The sequence below is a fragment of the Xenopus tropicalis genome, chromosome 5 (assembly GCF_000004195.4).
Source record: "Xenopus tropicalis strain Nigerian chromosome 5, UCB_Xtro_10.0, whole genome shotgun sequence".
NCBI classification, from domain to species: Eukaryota; Metazoa; Chordata; class Amphibia; order Anura; family Pipidae; genus Xenopus; species Xenopus tropicalis.
In genome coordinates, this window is record NC_030681.2 from 78,381,520 (window position 1) to 78,396,616 (window position 15,097).

At 38.3% G+C, this 15,097-nt stretch overlaps 1 protein-coding gene across 2 annotated transcripts in view; it reads right to left on the minus strand.

The window, feature by feature from the left end:
• Positions 1–9,594: 9,594 nt before the first annotated feature.
• afg1l (AFG1 like ATPase) overlaps positions 9,595–15,097 on the minus strand; it is a 67,166-nt gene continuing 61,663 nt past the window's right edge. Inside the window, exons 12-13 of one of the 2 annotated variants that reach the window (XM_002937161.5) lie at positions 11,725–11,835; positions 9,595–10,690 (exon numbers count right to left, since the gene is read on the minus strand). In XM_002937161.5, coding sequence (XP_002937207.3) covers positions 10,562–10,690; positions 11,725–11,835 — 240 coding nt within the window. In that variant the 3' untranslated portion in view covers positions 9,595–10,561. The remainder of the gene's footprint in view (positions 10,691–11,724; positions 11,836–15,097) is intronic. The other variant, XM_012963556.3, reaches the window with a different exon arrangement.

The window sequence follows — 15,097 nt, forward strand, 5'->3', positions numbered from 1 at the left end:
TTCTGCAGAATCTGGACAATGGGAGCAGGTTGTATGAGATATTGGAAATGTAGTTCAACAGTAGCTAGTGTGGCACAATATGCAGTTCATGACAGATTGAAATGTGAGAAATATGAACATGGCAGGTAGTTCTATGGATGCAAAAGCATATATCTAGTGTAAATCTGGGGAATGATAAGAATTATAGTTCAGTAACATGAAAGGGACAGTGGAGTTTACCTTTACAGTGCACAGAATCCATTCGTCACATGGCAGGGACCCACACTTTGGACATTACACAGCCACGAACGACTAATACAACCTTTCCCAACACGTGACCCTTATTCTTTTCTACTTCAGTCCAGCCACACTCTCCTGCATCTCCAGTTCAATCATGGATGTGGTGATGCTAGAGATGGGCAGGCACTTGTTTTCATGATCACAGTAGGGGGCTGGGACAGGGAAGGTTAGAAGGGATGGCAGCAAGTCAGACCACCATTTCCCCCAAACCTTCTGCATTAGTGGACCTTAACCAACCTAACCTGCTTGTCCTGTGGGTTCCAGGCCAACCCCTGCACAATTTTTGTACAGCCATATGGCTAACTACAGATCATAGAAGAGCCTGAAGTTATTACGGGGAGCACGCCAGAAGAGCGTACTGAAACACACCAAACACAACTTCAGTTGCCACTCTTGCATTTCATCAGGTTCCAGGACTAAGCTGAGCCCTAAAAGTTGCATGAGGTCAGGTGAGCTCCACTCAGGCGAGAAGCTCTTCCTATATCACCAGTTTTTATAAAGGATTTCAGCCTTGGGGCTTTCCCATTCCATAGAAGGGAAGTCCTACCCAAGGACCCAAGCTTGGGGTTGCTGCCACCTACAAATAAAATTGTAAATCACACTGCAGCTTTTGCATTATTTCCAAAATGGACACCACTTTGCATCCTTGTTATTGCATTACCTAGAAGTTGAGTTGGATGCAACTTAGCACGTATCTGAAATTTACACAGGAATTCTGGGGGTAAACACTGTATGGTGGGTTGAAAACATGACAATTGGTATCCAAATTTACACTTTGCAGATATTGTTGGATTTAAAATTACCATTCATGTGATCAGCCCAGTTCTAACTGCATCCTGCTTTCTGTTTTTTATGTATGTCCAATGTATAAACCCACTTATTGTACAACATTGCAAAATATGTTGCTGCTTTATAAATACATGTTAAAAATATATATTCATTTGTTATAGGCACAGCTTGCCAAGACCAAATTTCAGGGCTCACATGGGTTACTAAAGTGAAAGTGTTTTTACTTGTATTAATATATTCATCACATGTGTATGTATTGATCATGTTTTTATATGATTAGAATGGCTTTGTTTGTTAAATAAATAATACAGCAGTATTAAAAGGTAGGTGAAACTAGCAATAGTCACATCAGTCTATTTGTCTGGCTTTCTGTCTATAGCAAAGCAACAGTGCATGCTCTTATACATCTCAAAACATTTTAGCAGGAAATAGTGGTCAGAAAAAAAGTGTTTAAAAAAAAAAATAAAGCTTACTAAAGCTGGCCATACATGCCTAGATTTCCAGGCAGTTTGGCCAACATCAACTGTACTATTCAATCATTTGGGCATGCGTGTCCATTTGAGGGGTTGTTCTAACAAATAATCCTGATGCTTTAAGAGGTATCCTATCATTTTTTTAAAATGTTATTATTACCTTATTATTACTACAGGTATGGGATCCCTTATCTGGAAAGTTATCAAGAAAGTTCCGAATTACGGAAAGGCCATCTCTCATAGACTCCATTATAAGCAAATAATTGCAATTTAAATTTTTTTTTTTCTTTGTAATAATAAAACAGTACCTGTACTTGATCCCAACTAAGATATAATTACCCCTTATTGGGGGCAGAACAGCCCTATTGGGTTTATTTAATGGTTAAATGATTCCCTTTTCTCTGTAATAATAAAACAGTACCTGTACTTGATCCCAACTAAAATATAATTAATCCTTATTGGAGGCAAAACAAGCCTATTGGGTTTATTTAATGTTTAAATAATCTTTTAGTAGACTTAAAATATGCAGATCCAAATTATGGAAAGATCCCTTATCCTATATCTGTACCTTGCGCATACATGGGGAGAATTTACAAACTCCTTGTAATCCCATGCTGGAAATGGATCTCATGTCCCCAGAACTGTAAGGCTGTAAACACTTATTACCTCAGCGACACTGTGTGGGAATGTAAACTTTTTTGTATTAAAACCTCTGTGAAAAACATCTATCTTCTCTTCCTTTTTTTTCCTGCGGCAGATTTGTAATTTACACTTTCAAACACTTGGTGGCACTAAATGTATGATAATAAGAAACAATGGCAAAATCAGAGGAGGAACAAAATATGGAAATGGACTTAAAATGCCCCCAAAAAATGGATTAAAAAAAAAAAAAAAAGGCAAAGTATGTTAAACATATACACACACTCTGTACAAAGTACAATGGGCCAAATTCAATTCAATGAGAAAAATGCATCTTCTAATTCAATTCCATTTAATTCAATTCTATTGAATTTCTTTATGGTATAAACCATGAAATAAGTTTTTTCTTATAGAATCAAATCTGGGCCAATAATTGGTAATATTTATTGCATTATGCAGAACCGGTAGCCCACAGAGCACGAAATTTCCTCCTTACTCCAGATTTGTGCTAAATCTTTTAGATACTTATGTTAAAGGTCCATCTAGTTACCCATGTGCTATATACATCACATAATTATGACATATGATTATGAGTTCCAAAACCTATTATAATTGCTTTCAGTGTACAATAATCCATCAACTGATAATATTACATGAGAACCAAGACTATTGGAAAAAAAAATTGTTGAGAATCGCCAGTTTATGTCCACAATTATGCTGCAATTTTAAGAAAAAGTGGCACTTTGCAATCGTTAAAAACTGCACTTTGCTTACTGCACTTGTGGACAGAAATGAGGCCTAATGTCTGCTGGGAGCAATGATCTGTAAAAAGAGTGCTGGCTCATGTTTCATGTTAAGTACCTTGCTCCATTGTGCGCAATGATCCATATACATTGGCGATTAGGAGCCAGCTGAAACATTTGGATATAGTATTTTGAGTCAAATCTGCATCCAAACCCCCTACTGCTGCTCCCATCAGCAATGTTATGCTCTGCCCACTTGCTTGGATTTTCAACCAATTACTTGTGCATTGTAGCACTTTAAATTTAAAAGGAATACTGTTAAGGGAAAACTTTTTTTTAATAATAATAAAAAAAAAAAAGCACTTCAGTTAATAGAGCTTCTCCAGCAGAATCCTGCATTGAAATCTGTTTTTCAAAAACACAAATGTTTTAATATTTAATTTTGAAATTTCAACATGGGGCTAGCCATATTCTTCATTTCCCAGGGTGCCACAGCCATGTGACCTGTGCTCTGATACACTTCAGTCACACTGCAAATTGGAGTGATATCACCCCCCTCCATTTCCCCAGCAGCCAATCAGCAAAACAATGGGAAGGTAGCAAGATAGCTGCTCCCAGTAGATATCAGAATAGCACTCAATAGTAAGAAATCCAAGTCCGGCTTGGGACTCCTCCATAGTTACACAGGGTTGAAAAAAGACCAGAGTCCATCAAGTTCAACCCTTCCAAGTAAACCCAGCACACAACCTATACTTACCAATCTATACACTCACATACATAAACTATATATACAACTGCTAATAATAAGGGGCACATTTCCTAAGCCACAAACGATTTTTTCTACACTTGCACAACATTTTCGACGCTTGCGCGACTTTTTCGTATTTTTAGCACGAAAAAATCATATCGATTTTGCCGCTGTTTACAATTGTTCGGTACAAAAATTTAGTGACTTTTGGATCGCCACTAATACGATTTTTTCGGAAGCATTTTCGTCATATTTGCGATCTTCAGGAATTTTGTTTCCAATCCGAATTTTTAAGTAGATATTAAGTGTAGATATTAGTATCACAATAGCCTTGGATATTCTGATTGTTCAAGAACTCATCCAGGCCCCTCTTAAAGGCATTAACAGAATCTGCCATTACAACATCACTAAAAAGTGCATTCCCCAACCTCACTTCCAATAGGAAGCAAAATATTAAGAAAGCAAAAAAGATACAAGCATAAGAAAAGTTCTGTCTTTTTGTCCCACACTTCTTCCTGTTACAGTTAGAGCACATGTTTTTATTGAAAAATTGGGATATATATATATTATTATATATAGCAAGACAATAAGCTGCACACGCCAGGACTTAGCAAAAAAAACAATAGATTTATTAAAGAAAAAAAAAAAAAAAAAAAAAAAATATATATATATACACATATAGGATTTTTTCAAATAAATTTTTTCACTAATCGCTAAGTCCTTGTGCGTGCGGCTCTCTGTATATATTATATATATATATATATATATATATATATATATATATATGTGTGTGTATATATATCAGTTTGGTAAGATTCTTTAAAGGGCACTTGATATGATATAAAGTACACTCTGTTGGCAAAGTACTATATCTTTATCCTGCTAATATTGTAGCAACAGCTCCACCCGCTGGTCTGTTTTGGATTGATCTGGTGTGCAGAACATGTCAGAAAATGTTAAAGGAACAGTAACACCAAAAAATGAAAGTGTTATAAAGTAATTGAAATATAATGTACTGTTGCCCAGCACTGGTAAAACTGGGGTGTTTGCGTCAGGAACACTACTATAGTTTATATAAATAAGCTGCTGTGTAGCCATGGGGGCAGCCATTCAAGCTGGAAAAAAGGCACAGGATACATAGCAGATAACAGATAAGACACCATTGTATTCTACAGGGTTTATCTGTTAGCTGCTATATAACCTGTGTTCTTTTGAATGGCTGCCCCCATGGCTACACACCAGGGTTTATATAAACTATAGTAGTGTTTCTGAAGCAAACACAAAACTTTTACCAGTGCAGGGCAGCAGTACATTGTAGTTTAATTTCTTTAAAATATATACATTTTTTGGTGTTACTGTTCCTTTAAGTTTCTGACGTATTTCCTAAAAAGAGCTACATCTGCACAGTCCTCTTCTTTTTTCTGACATGTTTCCCTGACTATGACAAATTCAGGTGGCAGGAAAATGGTGGAAAATGTTGTATTAAAAGTGGCAGAACCCAGGTCTAATCTGCTTTTTCCACAGTAACACATTTTTCCGCCACCATTTTGTGACAAGTGTGATTAGGTGTTCACATGAAATCACTGCACAGCTTTTCTACATGTGATTTTATAACAGACATAGTTGAAAGGAAAGTCACAAAAATGAAACCTTGGCAAACAATTGGGCAACACAGCCCCTTGTAAAATGCAGTATGATTTTCACTCAATACCCCCTGATGCTCTGCTTTAGATACACTTTTATTTAGGCTTGCACCCCCCATATAGTTGCCTCTGTCAGATGAGCTTGGGTGTTTGGAATATCTCCATTCCGATATACAAAACTGTGTAGACTCTGGAGCACTGGTTGAAGCCGGATGTGACATAAGCCAACTTTTGGGGAAAAGGTGAGTTATTGTAGCACTTCACAGACAATAGTGTATAACCCTCACCCCCCAGAGACATGAATATTATAGGCCCATTTTGCTAATTAAATGTGACATGAAACTATTTGCAAAAATATCAGCCACTAGATTACATACAATCAGATGGAATGTAATCCATATGGTCCAGACTGGCTTTATGGCCAAAAGCAAAAAAAAAGTTGTGCTCACTACAAAATTTTAAACCATTAGGCGGGGGCAGGGTCGGACTGGGGGGTGCAGGGCCCACCGGGGCTCCCGCCCCAGGGGCCCTGCAGGTGCCCCAGCCGCGTCCCCTAACCCCCCCCAGGGGCCCCCCTACCCCCCCCCCGACATCCTCCCCGAGCGCGTATAAATTGAACGCGTCGGGGAGGAACAGTCAGTAGGGGGAGCGCCGGCAAAGGTCGGACTGGGCCGCTGGGGCCCACCGGGATTTTTCCCGGTGTCCCGGCGGCCCAGTCCGACCCTGGGCGGGGGTGCAATTTTGTGACCACAAAATTTATATAGGCATAAAGAGGTCCTCTGCATATCCATTATCAATATATATATATAGGACATTAAGACATTCTGTGCATTAAGCTACCAAGCAATTGATTGTCCATATATTGCAATACACTTTAAGCTGGTCAACTACATCAGACATCCCCGGTCTGGCCAGTGCGACACTCACTTATCTGATTCATTAAGAATTCTACTGCTTCATTATACATTCTACAATGGGACTTAGTTTTACCTGCAACTTGATTGCTTCCAAGGTTAAAACCCCCAAATGGTTGCCCTTTTATTGGCTCATTGGGATCACCTGACTGTAGCTGAAAAAGGTGGGAGGTGAGACCAGGGATGACTTTGATGTAGGTGGCCAGCTTGAGGTGTTTTACAAAATATGGAGTCTCGAGAATTGCTTTAAGACAAATAAGGCAATAACCAGCTGGAACCAGCTGTTTCCCCCTTGGGATGCTTCTTGAAAAAGCTGCTCAATGACTTCCTCCCCAAGCAAAAATGTTTATTTGGCATGTGGATACCACAATAAATCTGAAGCAATATGGTGGTCATGGCTGGACCAAGCATCTCCAGCACACATGCTTTATTTATTAAATTAGGAATGACCTTACTCTTCCCTGGGCTCACCTTAGGCTCCTCCCTCTTTATCTCTTTCCCCCTCTGCTATTGTTTTTGAGTACAGTGAAGCAATTAGAATGTCTGTAGTTCATATTCTCTTAATTATATGTAGGGACCCATAGGGTTTAGCACTCCTATGGCTTTAATCCCCTACTATCTCTTTATATTATTGTTACTGGGTAGAATCCCATGTATTTAGCTGGCACTATGCCTTACACTTTATTGGTCGATAAAGGTAGTACACTCCCCCTACAGACTGATATAGTGTTTAGCAGGAGGGTGTGACTTCCTCTTTGGCTGCCAGTCTGCTCCCTAGTGCACCACTCCATTGAGCCTGGGTGCAGGAAACAGGCCCCAGTAAAGCCATACCATCTAAATAAAGTCGGGGACAGGGCCCCGTAACTGAGGTAAAGTAAGAACAGGTTAAATAATATCATAGCACTCTCTAGGAGAGTGAGTAGTCTCCTAACAGGCTTACTGGCCTTAGATTAGGGACACAGAAGTGCCAGGGACATAGGCCAGCAATTAACCCTGCCCAACCTCTTGATGAGAAGGGATAAACCGGAAGGCACCATACAACAACATCCTCCAGTAGTTTCTCCCATATAGCGGAGGCCCATCCTGATGCATGAGAGTCGCATGTAACCAATGCTCTATTACTAGCCTGGTTTTGGTCACCATATAGCCAAAATAGTGTTACATATATATAATAAATATATATAGTTAATAATCTACCTCCCTATTGTACAATATAAGCTTATTATAAGTCACCAAGGAGTCACATGACCTAAGGCAGAGTGCTTTTATACAGGTCATGGAACTTCAAGGTGACTTTTTGAAAAGAGGGTACATTATCAGTAATAATAACAATGATATACTACAACTATAAATACTATACTTATACATGTTATCTAAAATCACAAACAGTTTTACTGTACAAATGGCTTCGGTACCAATACAACTGACACTGGCACTGATTGTTGCTGATTTATTTTTACTTGTATTTACAGGAGAAATAGAATTGTTTGTTCTTTTATATAACATCAGGAAGTAGGTTTGGCAGATTAAATAAATACACAGCAATTCATAATGTATATAGTGAAACAAAGCACCATCATTTGATCACCAAAATGATTGAGAAGGTTGATGGCAAGTGCAAATTCTGGATTTTATTGCATTTCAGCTCTTTGCTTTAAGGGCCATGGCAGACGAGGAGATTAGTCGCCCGCTACAAATCTACCTTGTCGTGGGCGACTAATCTCCCCAATATATGCCTCCCACCGACTTGAATGTAAATCACCGGTGGGATGGCAAATGCGGTGCTGCGATTTCCCGAAATGACGGAAGTTGCCTTGAGAGGAAATTGCGGCGCCACATATGTCATCCCAAGCATTTCCTGCATTTAAAGGAGATAAATGGGCGCTAACCCTATTAAACATATGTTGCGCTAATAAATAATAATATGATATATATAATACAATTCAGTGTGTGCAATCCAGCATACCATATTGTCTGACAGGACAATACTAATACTTTGTATTTCTGACAATGCATCATTTATTAGCCTCCATTTTCTCCTACAATGACTGTATCTGAACCTGGCCGAGGACTTCATTTTGCTGCTTGGTGGTGGTGGTAAAAAACCCACTACTTGCTTTAATTTGAGGATGAAAAAATATGGCACTTAGCACCAAAGTAACACGTATGCATTAAAAGTATCGCTGTGCCATGTTAGATATACAGTATATACATACATAGCTTTAAATATACACATTGTTGCATAGTGAGAACATTTTGAGGCTTTTTATATAGCAGTTAGCAACGCATCTACAAAAATAAACAAGCAATTGTTATAGGTGTAGGATCCCTTATCCAGAAACCCATTATCAAGAAATCTCTGAATTACAGGAAGCCCATCTCCCATTATAAGGAAATAATTCTTATTTTTAAAAATGATCTCCTTTTTTCCCTGTAGTAATAAAACAGTACCTTGTACTTGAGTCCATCTTTATAACAAAACCATTCTATTGGGTTTAATTCATGTTTAAATGATTTTTTAAAGTGTTAGGTATGGAGATCAGAAAGATGCCTTATCTGGAAATTCCAGATAATAGATCCTAAACCTGTATACAAAGACATTTCTTTCAGTAAATAATACATTCTGCATAGTATGAGGACCATCTCTGGTATACAAAGGTTTAGTAAACGTTTCCTTGATTAAAACTATTGATGCACATGGGGTACAGTATCTCGTACAATATAAATGTGGTTGTAAAATAGAAAATATAAGTAGTAACCTTAGGGTAACATAAACACTAATATATATGTGATATGGTTTTTGTTCTTTGTGACTTCTTGTCATACATTCACAATGTTCAATTATAAAGCATAATATTCCCCAAATTCAAATGTTAAAAGTTGAATAGAAATCACCTCAGTGACCCATGGCCTCTACAGAAACATTCAGTCTGTGCTTTTTCTTTGTGCTAATGTACGAAATCAAGTAAAAATGTAAACAAATCTGATCAATGACATGCCTATTTAGCCAATTAATTTCTTCCCTCTCCCACCTTCTCTGTGCATTTAAGACAATGCACTGATTTATTAAAATGTTATATTTGATTGGACACATATATTTGAGAATGCTCCATACAGGGGCTTACACAGCCAGAGCAAACCTTGCAGCAGATATTACAACACGCTGGTTTATTTCCTGTATTGCACACCTGTAAACTATACAAGTATGGCATCTGTTATCCAGAATGCTCAGGACCTATGGTTTTCTGAAAAAGGGGTCTTTACATAATTTAGTTCGACATACCTTAAGTCTAGTAAATAAATAAACCCAATAGGTTTGTTTTGCACCCAATAAGGATTTCATTTTAGTTAAGATTAAGTACAAGGTACGGTTTTATTATTACATAGAAATATAAAAAATGAGTCTTATTGGAGATGGCCTCCAGAGATTTCTGGATACTGGGTTTCCAGATAACGGATCCCATACCTGTATAAAGAAATGTGAGACTAGTGGCCTTACCTGCCAAATACAGACTATTCCCTTTTTTGTTTTTGCTTTTTACAGGTTTTGGGGAGAGACGGATTAAATAAATGGTTTCTGAGTTCTCTGTTTATGAACAATGTGGCAATACTAATCCATTTACAGAATATGGAGAGTTTAAAATCGAAAAAAACCTAAAAGCTGCACATTGTAGAGATAAAGCAAATATTATTTAGACATTTTGCTCAGATCATCACCATGCCCACCCATACCCCTAATGTATGTTACACTGTGTGTAATAATAAAGTTCCATATGTAAAATCAAATTGACTAAAAACCAAATGAGCCAATAAAGGGAATTAGAATGTTTTGAGCAGAGAAGGACCAACCATGAAATCATAGTACAGTATGATGAATGCAAGTAGCCTGGCGTACAAGTAAATGATCACTGACGTTTCAACCATTTAATACTAGTAATATGGGAAGCACTTGCGTCTGCCAACTGCAGGCTGAATACCCACACTAAAGAGCTTTCAGGCAGCAACAGTCTTGTCCTGGATCAGAGCTTTTAGGTGCTGACTATCTTCTGGGAGTGTTGCCACAGTGGGAAAATTAGGCACAGGTAAAGCACCAGCAATCTGCCCTATGTGCCACAGGCCTCAAAGCTAAAATGGAACAAAAAGCAGTCAAGCACGTGCTCCTACTTTCGAATGAGCTTAAGGCTTGCAGTCTCTGGCTCTGCTATTGTGCTCAGTAGATTTGAATTGATCCTGGATTGGTCCTGAGATATGAGTGCAAAATGAAACACGAGAGGTACACTTCTTATTAATAAAATGCCTTTTCTATGAGATGTGTCTATCTGTCAGTCTCTCACTATATCGGACTTCTGTCTCCATCTCTCCAGTATTGTTCAGTCTGCATCTCTGTCAGTCGAGATAAGGTACGCTGGAACGCAAATACCTCCTCCTCCCCAGTAAATATAGAGAGGCCCCCAGATAACTCCTGTAAAGAAAGAAATCTACAAATCAGAAAAGCTGCCATACATTGTTTCCTGGATACATTGGGCTCATTTATCAACACCTGGCAAATCTGCACCTGGGCAGTAACCCTTGGCAACCAATCATATTTAATTCTATTGTTCTACCTGCAGCTGGCTGAGCAAACCTAATCATTAATTGGTTGCTATGGTTACTACCCATGTGCACATTTGCCCAGTGTTGCTAAATGAACCTAATTATACCTATTTTAACAGGACTTTTATTGTAAGGTCCTTGCATCAGTGTGATGGTTGCACTTGTAGTGCAGTAGTCAAAGTAGTAGTGGTGCAGGAGTCTGTGGGACTAGGCAAAGAAGGGGCAAGAGACATTAACATTACAAAAAGTAGGAAATTTGTACAGGTATAGGACCCATTATCCAGAATGCTTGGGACCAAAAGTATTCCGGATAAGGGGTCTTTCCGTTATTTGGATCTTCATAACTTAAGTCTACTAAAAAATCAATAAAACACTATACTTAATAGAATTATTCTGAATCCAATAAGGATTAATTATAACTTAGTTGGGATCAAATACAAAGCACTGTTTTATTTTTACAGAGAAAAAAGAAATCAATTTTTAAAAATCTGAATAATTTGATTAAAATTGACTCTATGGGAGACGGGCTCCATAATTCAGAGCTGTCTGGATATTGGGTTTCCGGATAACGGATCCCATTTCTGTAGTATCAATTTAAAGAACTGGCATTCCCCTGCCCCATTTGAAGGATCATGGGGAACCCCATTTAAGACACATTAAAATACACAACCTCCTTCCACTATCTATTAACTGTTTGATTCAGAAGGTAAAAACCAAAACAATCATTGGGGGTCCTAAAGTGTGGGGAAATTAAATACCTGGGTCTCAACAGCACAGGCAACCCACACTCTCAATAAGCATTATCAACCCTCAAATTTAGTTGACAACAAGTTAAGAATGATTTCACTGATTTCAATGATTTCTCTGTGTACTGAAACAGATTTAAGCACATTTCTGGAATACCTCATTCAGGCCCAGATCATCCAGCAGAATTTTGCTTTCTTCTTCTACTTTAGGAACTTTCTGAAGAAATAAACTCTGCAAAGGCCTGTCAGCAGAGCAGACAACCCGAACCTAGGAATATAAGAAGATGAAAAAAAAGACATATTGCCTATTGCAGGGGTCCCCAACCTTTTATACATGTGATCCACAGTCAAATGTAAAAGAACTGGGAAGTAACATAAGCATAAAAAATTCCTGCAGGTGCCAAATATGGCCCGTAATTGAGTATATGAGCCCTCTGGCTGCTGCTGACTTAATGATGTAACATAACAGCTATTGACTCCAGCACTGCCACTGCATATATACAAATTAACATGCATGCTTATTAACCACATGTTCAATTGCTTTCATAGAGACAATTTATTATTTTGCCTTGGCCCAAGACATACAAAATAAGTGGGTTACTTTGACATGATCTTTCCTTATAAACAAGCTGACTCCACGTAATAATGCTGTTGATCTTATTTTGAGGTTTTCTTAAGGATCATTGCAATTGGCAAAATATACTGAATTGTGCATTTTGGATAGCATTTATTGTCTCTTAATTGATAACATCATGTCACACAGATTCCATTCCCCTGTGGAGCATCTGCTGAAAATGTCTCCATAAAAGAGAATATAATTGTACATTTCTGAATTGCAGATGTCCACCCATGTTTGCAATGGCCAATTCTCTGTTAATTACACAACTATGCGTTTCTTGATATATCACAATAGGCACTCTTTGTTTTCCTTGACAATAAAACTCAGCTTATCTGGAACTGAACAATAAAGGTCACAAAGACGATCAGAAGCATTAAAGAGAGTCGCCAGGCAGCACACACAGCAGGTTTCCCCAAAGAATATGAAATTATATTCCTTACAGAATTATTCTGAGAGATGCATTCTGTATAAATTATATAATAACTATATAGAATGCAACTTCTTGTACATCTTAGTGGGAACAATATGACCGTGCTTCTCCTCTAAAGGGGTTCAGCGGCTTCTATTGAACTAACAGGCTGAACTGTATTGTTTCTATGCATGCTTGTATGCAGCCAGCAATGCTACTAATGAATGTGAAGATCAGATGACTATACTCCAATCAGTCCATAGGGTGCATACCATTTGCAGCAACAAAACCTTGGTGCTAGTACCAAAATAATGCACTGGAACAAGGACAGCACTCCTAGGATTTAAAGAATTGTGAGGAAAATGTAAATGCAAAAATATAATAGTTTATTACTCGATGTTTAAGTCTCACCTGGAGTGAAAAAATATATTAATTTACAGCAGAGCTTGAAAGTTTGTGAACCCTTTAAAATGTTCTATATTTTTATATGGATGTGACATAAAACATCATCTGATTTTCAAACAAGTCCTACATTAGAATAAAGTGAATGTTCTAGAATAACCAAGTCAATATCCTGACCCTAATCCAATTGAAATGTTGTGGAAAGACCCAAATTGAGTGGTTCATATAAGGAAACCCACTAACATCCATGACCTGAAGCTGTTCTGTATGGAGGAATGGGCTAAAATTTACAGAACTGATCAACAGTTACCGCAAACGTTTAGTTGCAGTCATTGCGGCACAAGGGGGTGACACCAAATACTGAGAGCACCATTCATTAACTTTTGCCAGACGCATTGTGTTATTGGACCATTTTTTTTCTTCAATAAATATACGACCAAATATAATAATAATTTTTGTTTCACTTGTTTCTTCATCTACGTTTAGATGATGATTTAGGTCAAATTTATATAAAAGTATAGGGAATTTTGATGGGTTCACAAACTTTCAAGAACCACTGTATATCTCTATCTATCTATCTACATGCAAAACTGGGTGGAACAGTGTACAGGTGCACTGGTATTCAGTTTGCTGCTACAAACACTTCAAAAAGAAAAGAAATCCCATTAGTTTGAAAAGTTACTTGTACACAGATGCAATGTTTTAAAGGAGCCATTTCATATCACCTTCATATTCAGTTATATGATTCATCTTTCTTCAATCTATGTAATCTTGCAGAAAAAAAACGATTTGAATGCATTTTACCTGCTAAAATCGTTTTTATATCAGAGCTGCAGAGAGATCTTCACTCCTCTGAAGCTAAACTGAAATGAGAGATGGGAGTGTCTCTTCATTCTCCCACAGGAAATGGTCACAGCACTGACTGACAGGCTGAACTGTGCTGTAGCAGGGAAAACCCCTCCCACCTCCCTGCCTGTGTATCTGTTACCAGTCTGCACATAGCTGTCCTGTGCTGCTGCCTGATCTTTACAAGTTGCAGGGAGTTGTTGCAGGAGAAAATACCAAAAAACAGCCAGTTTAGGTGTCAAAGTACAAGTTGCAGGGAGTTGTTGCAGGGGAAAATACCAAAAAACAGCCAGTTTAGGTGTCAAAGTACAAGTTGCAGGGAGTTGTTGCAGGGGAAAATACCAAAAAACAGCCAGTTTAGGTGTCAAAGTACAAGTTGCAGGGAGTTGTTGCAGGGGAAAATACCAAAAAACAGCCAGTTTAGGTGTCAAAGTACAAGTTGCAGGGAGTTGTTGCAGGGGAAAATACCAAAAAACGGCCAGTTTAGGTATCAAAGTACAAGTTGCAGGGAGTTGTTGCAGGAGAAAATACCAAAAAACGGCCAGTTTAGGTGTCAAAGTACAAGTTGCAGGGAGTTGTTGCAGGGGAAAATACCAAAAAACAGCCAGTTTAGGTGTCAAAGTACAAGTTGCAGGGAGTTGTTGCAGGAGAAAATACCAAAAAACGGCCAGTTTAGGTGTCAAAGTACAAGTTGCAGGGAGTTGTTGCAGGGGAAAATACCAAAAAACGGCCAGTTTAGGTGTCAAAGTACAAGTTGCAGGGAGTTGTTGCAGGGGAAAATACCAAAAAACGGCCAGTTTAGGTGTCAAAGTACAAGTTGCAGGGAGTTGTTGCAGGAGAAAATACCAAAAAACAGCCAGTTTAGGTGTCAAAGTACAAGTTGCAGGGAGTTGTTGCAGGGGAAAATACCAAAAAACAGCCAGTTTAGGTGTCAAAGTACAAGTTGCAGGGAGTTGTTGCAGGAGAAAATACCAAAAAACGGCCAGTTTAGGTGTCAAAGTACAAGTTGCAGGGAGTTGTTGCAGGAGAAAATACCAAAAAACAGCCAGTTTAGGTGTCAAAGTACAAGTTGCAGGGAGTTGTTGCAGGGGAAAATACCAAAAAACGGCCAGTTTAGGTGTCAAAGTACAAGTTGCAGGGAGTTGTTGCAGGAGAAAATACCAAAAAACAGCCAGTTTAGGTGTCAAAGTACAAGTTGCAGGGAGTTGTTGCAGGGGAAAATACCAAAAAACAGCCAGTTTAGGTGTCAAAGTA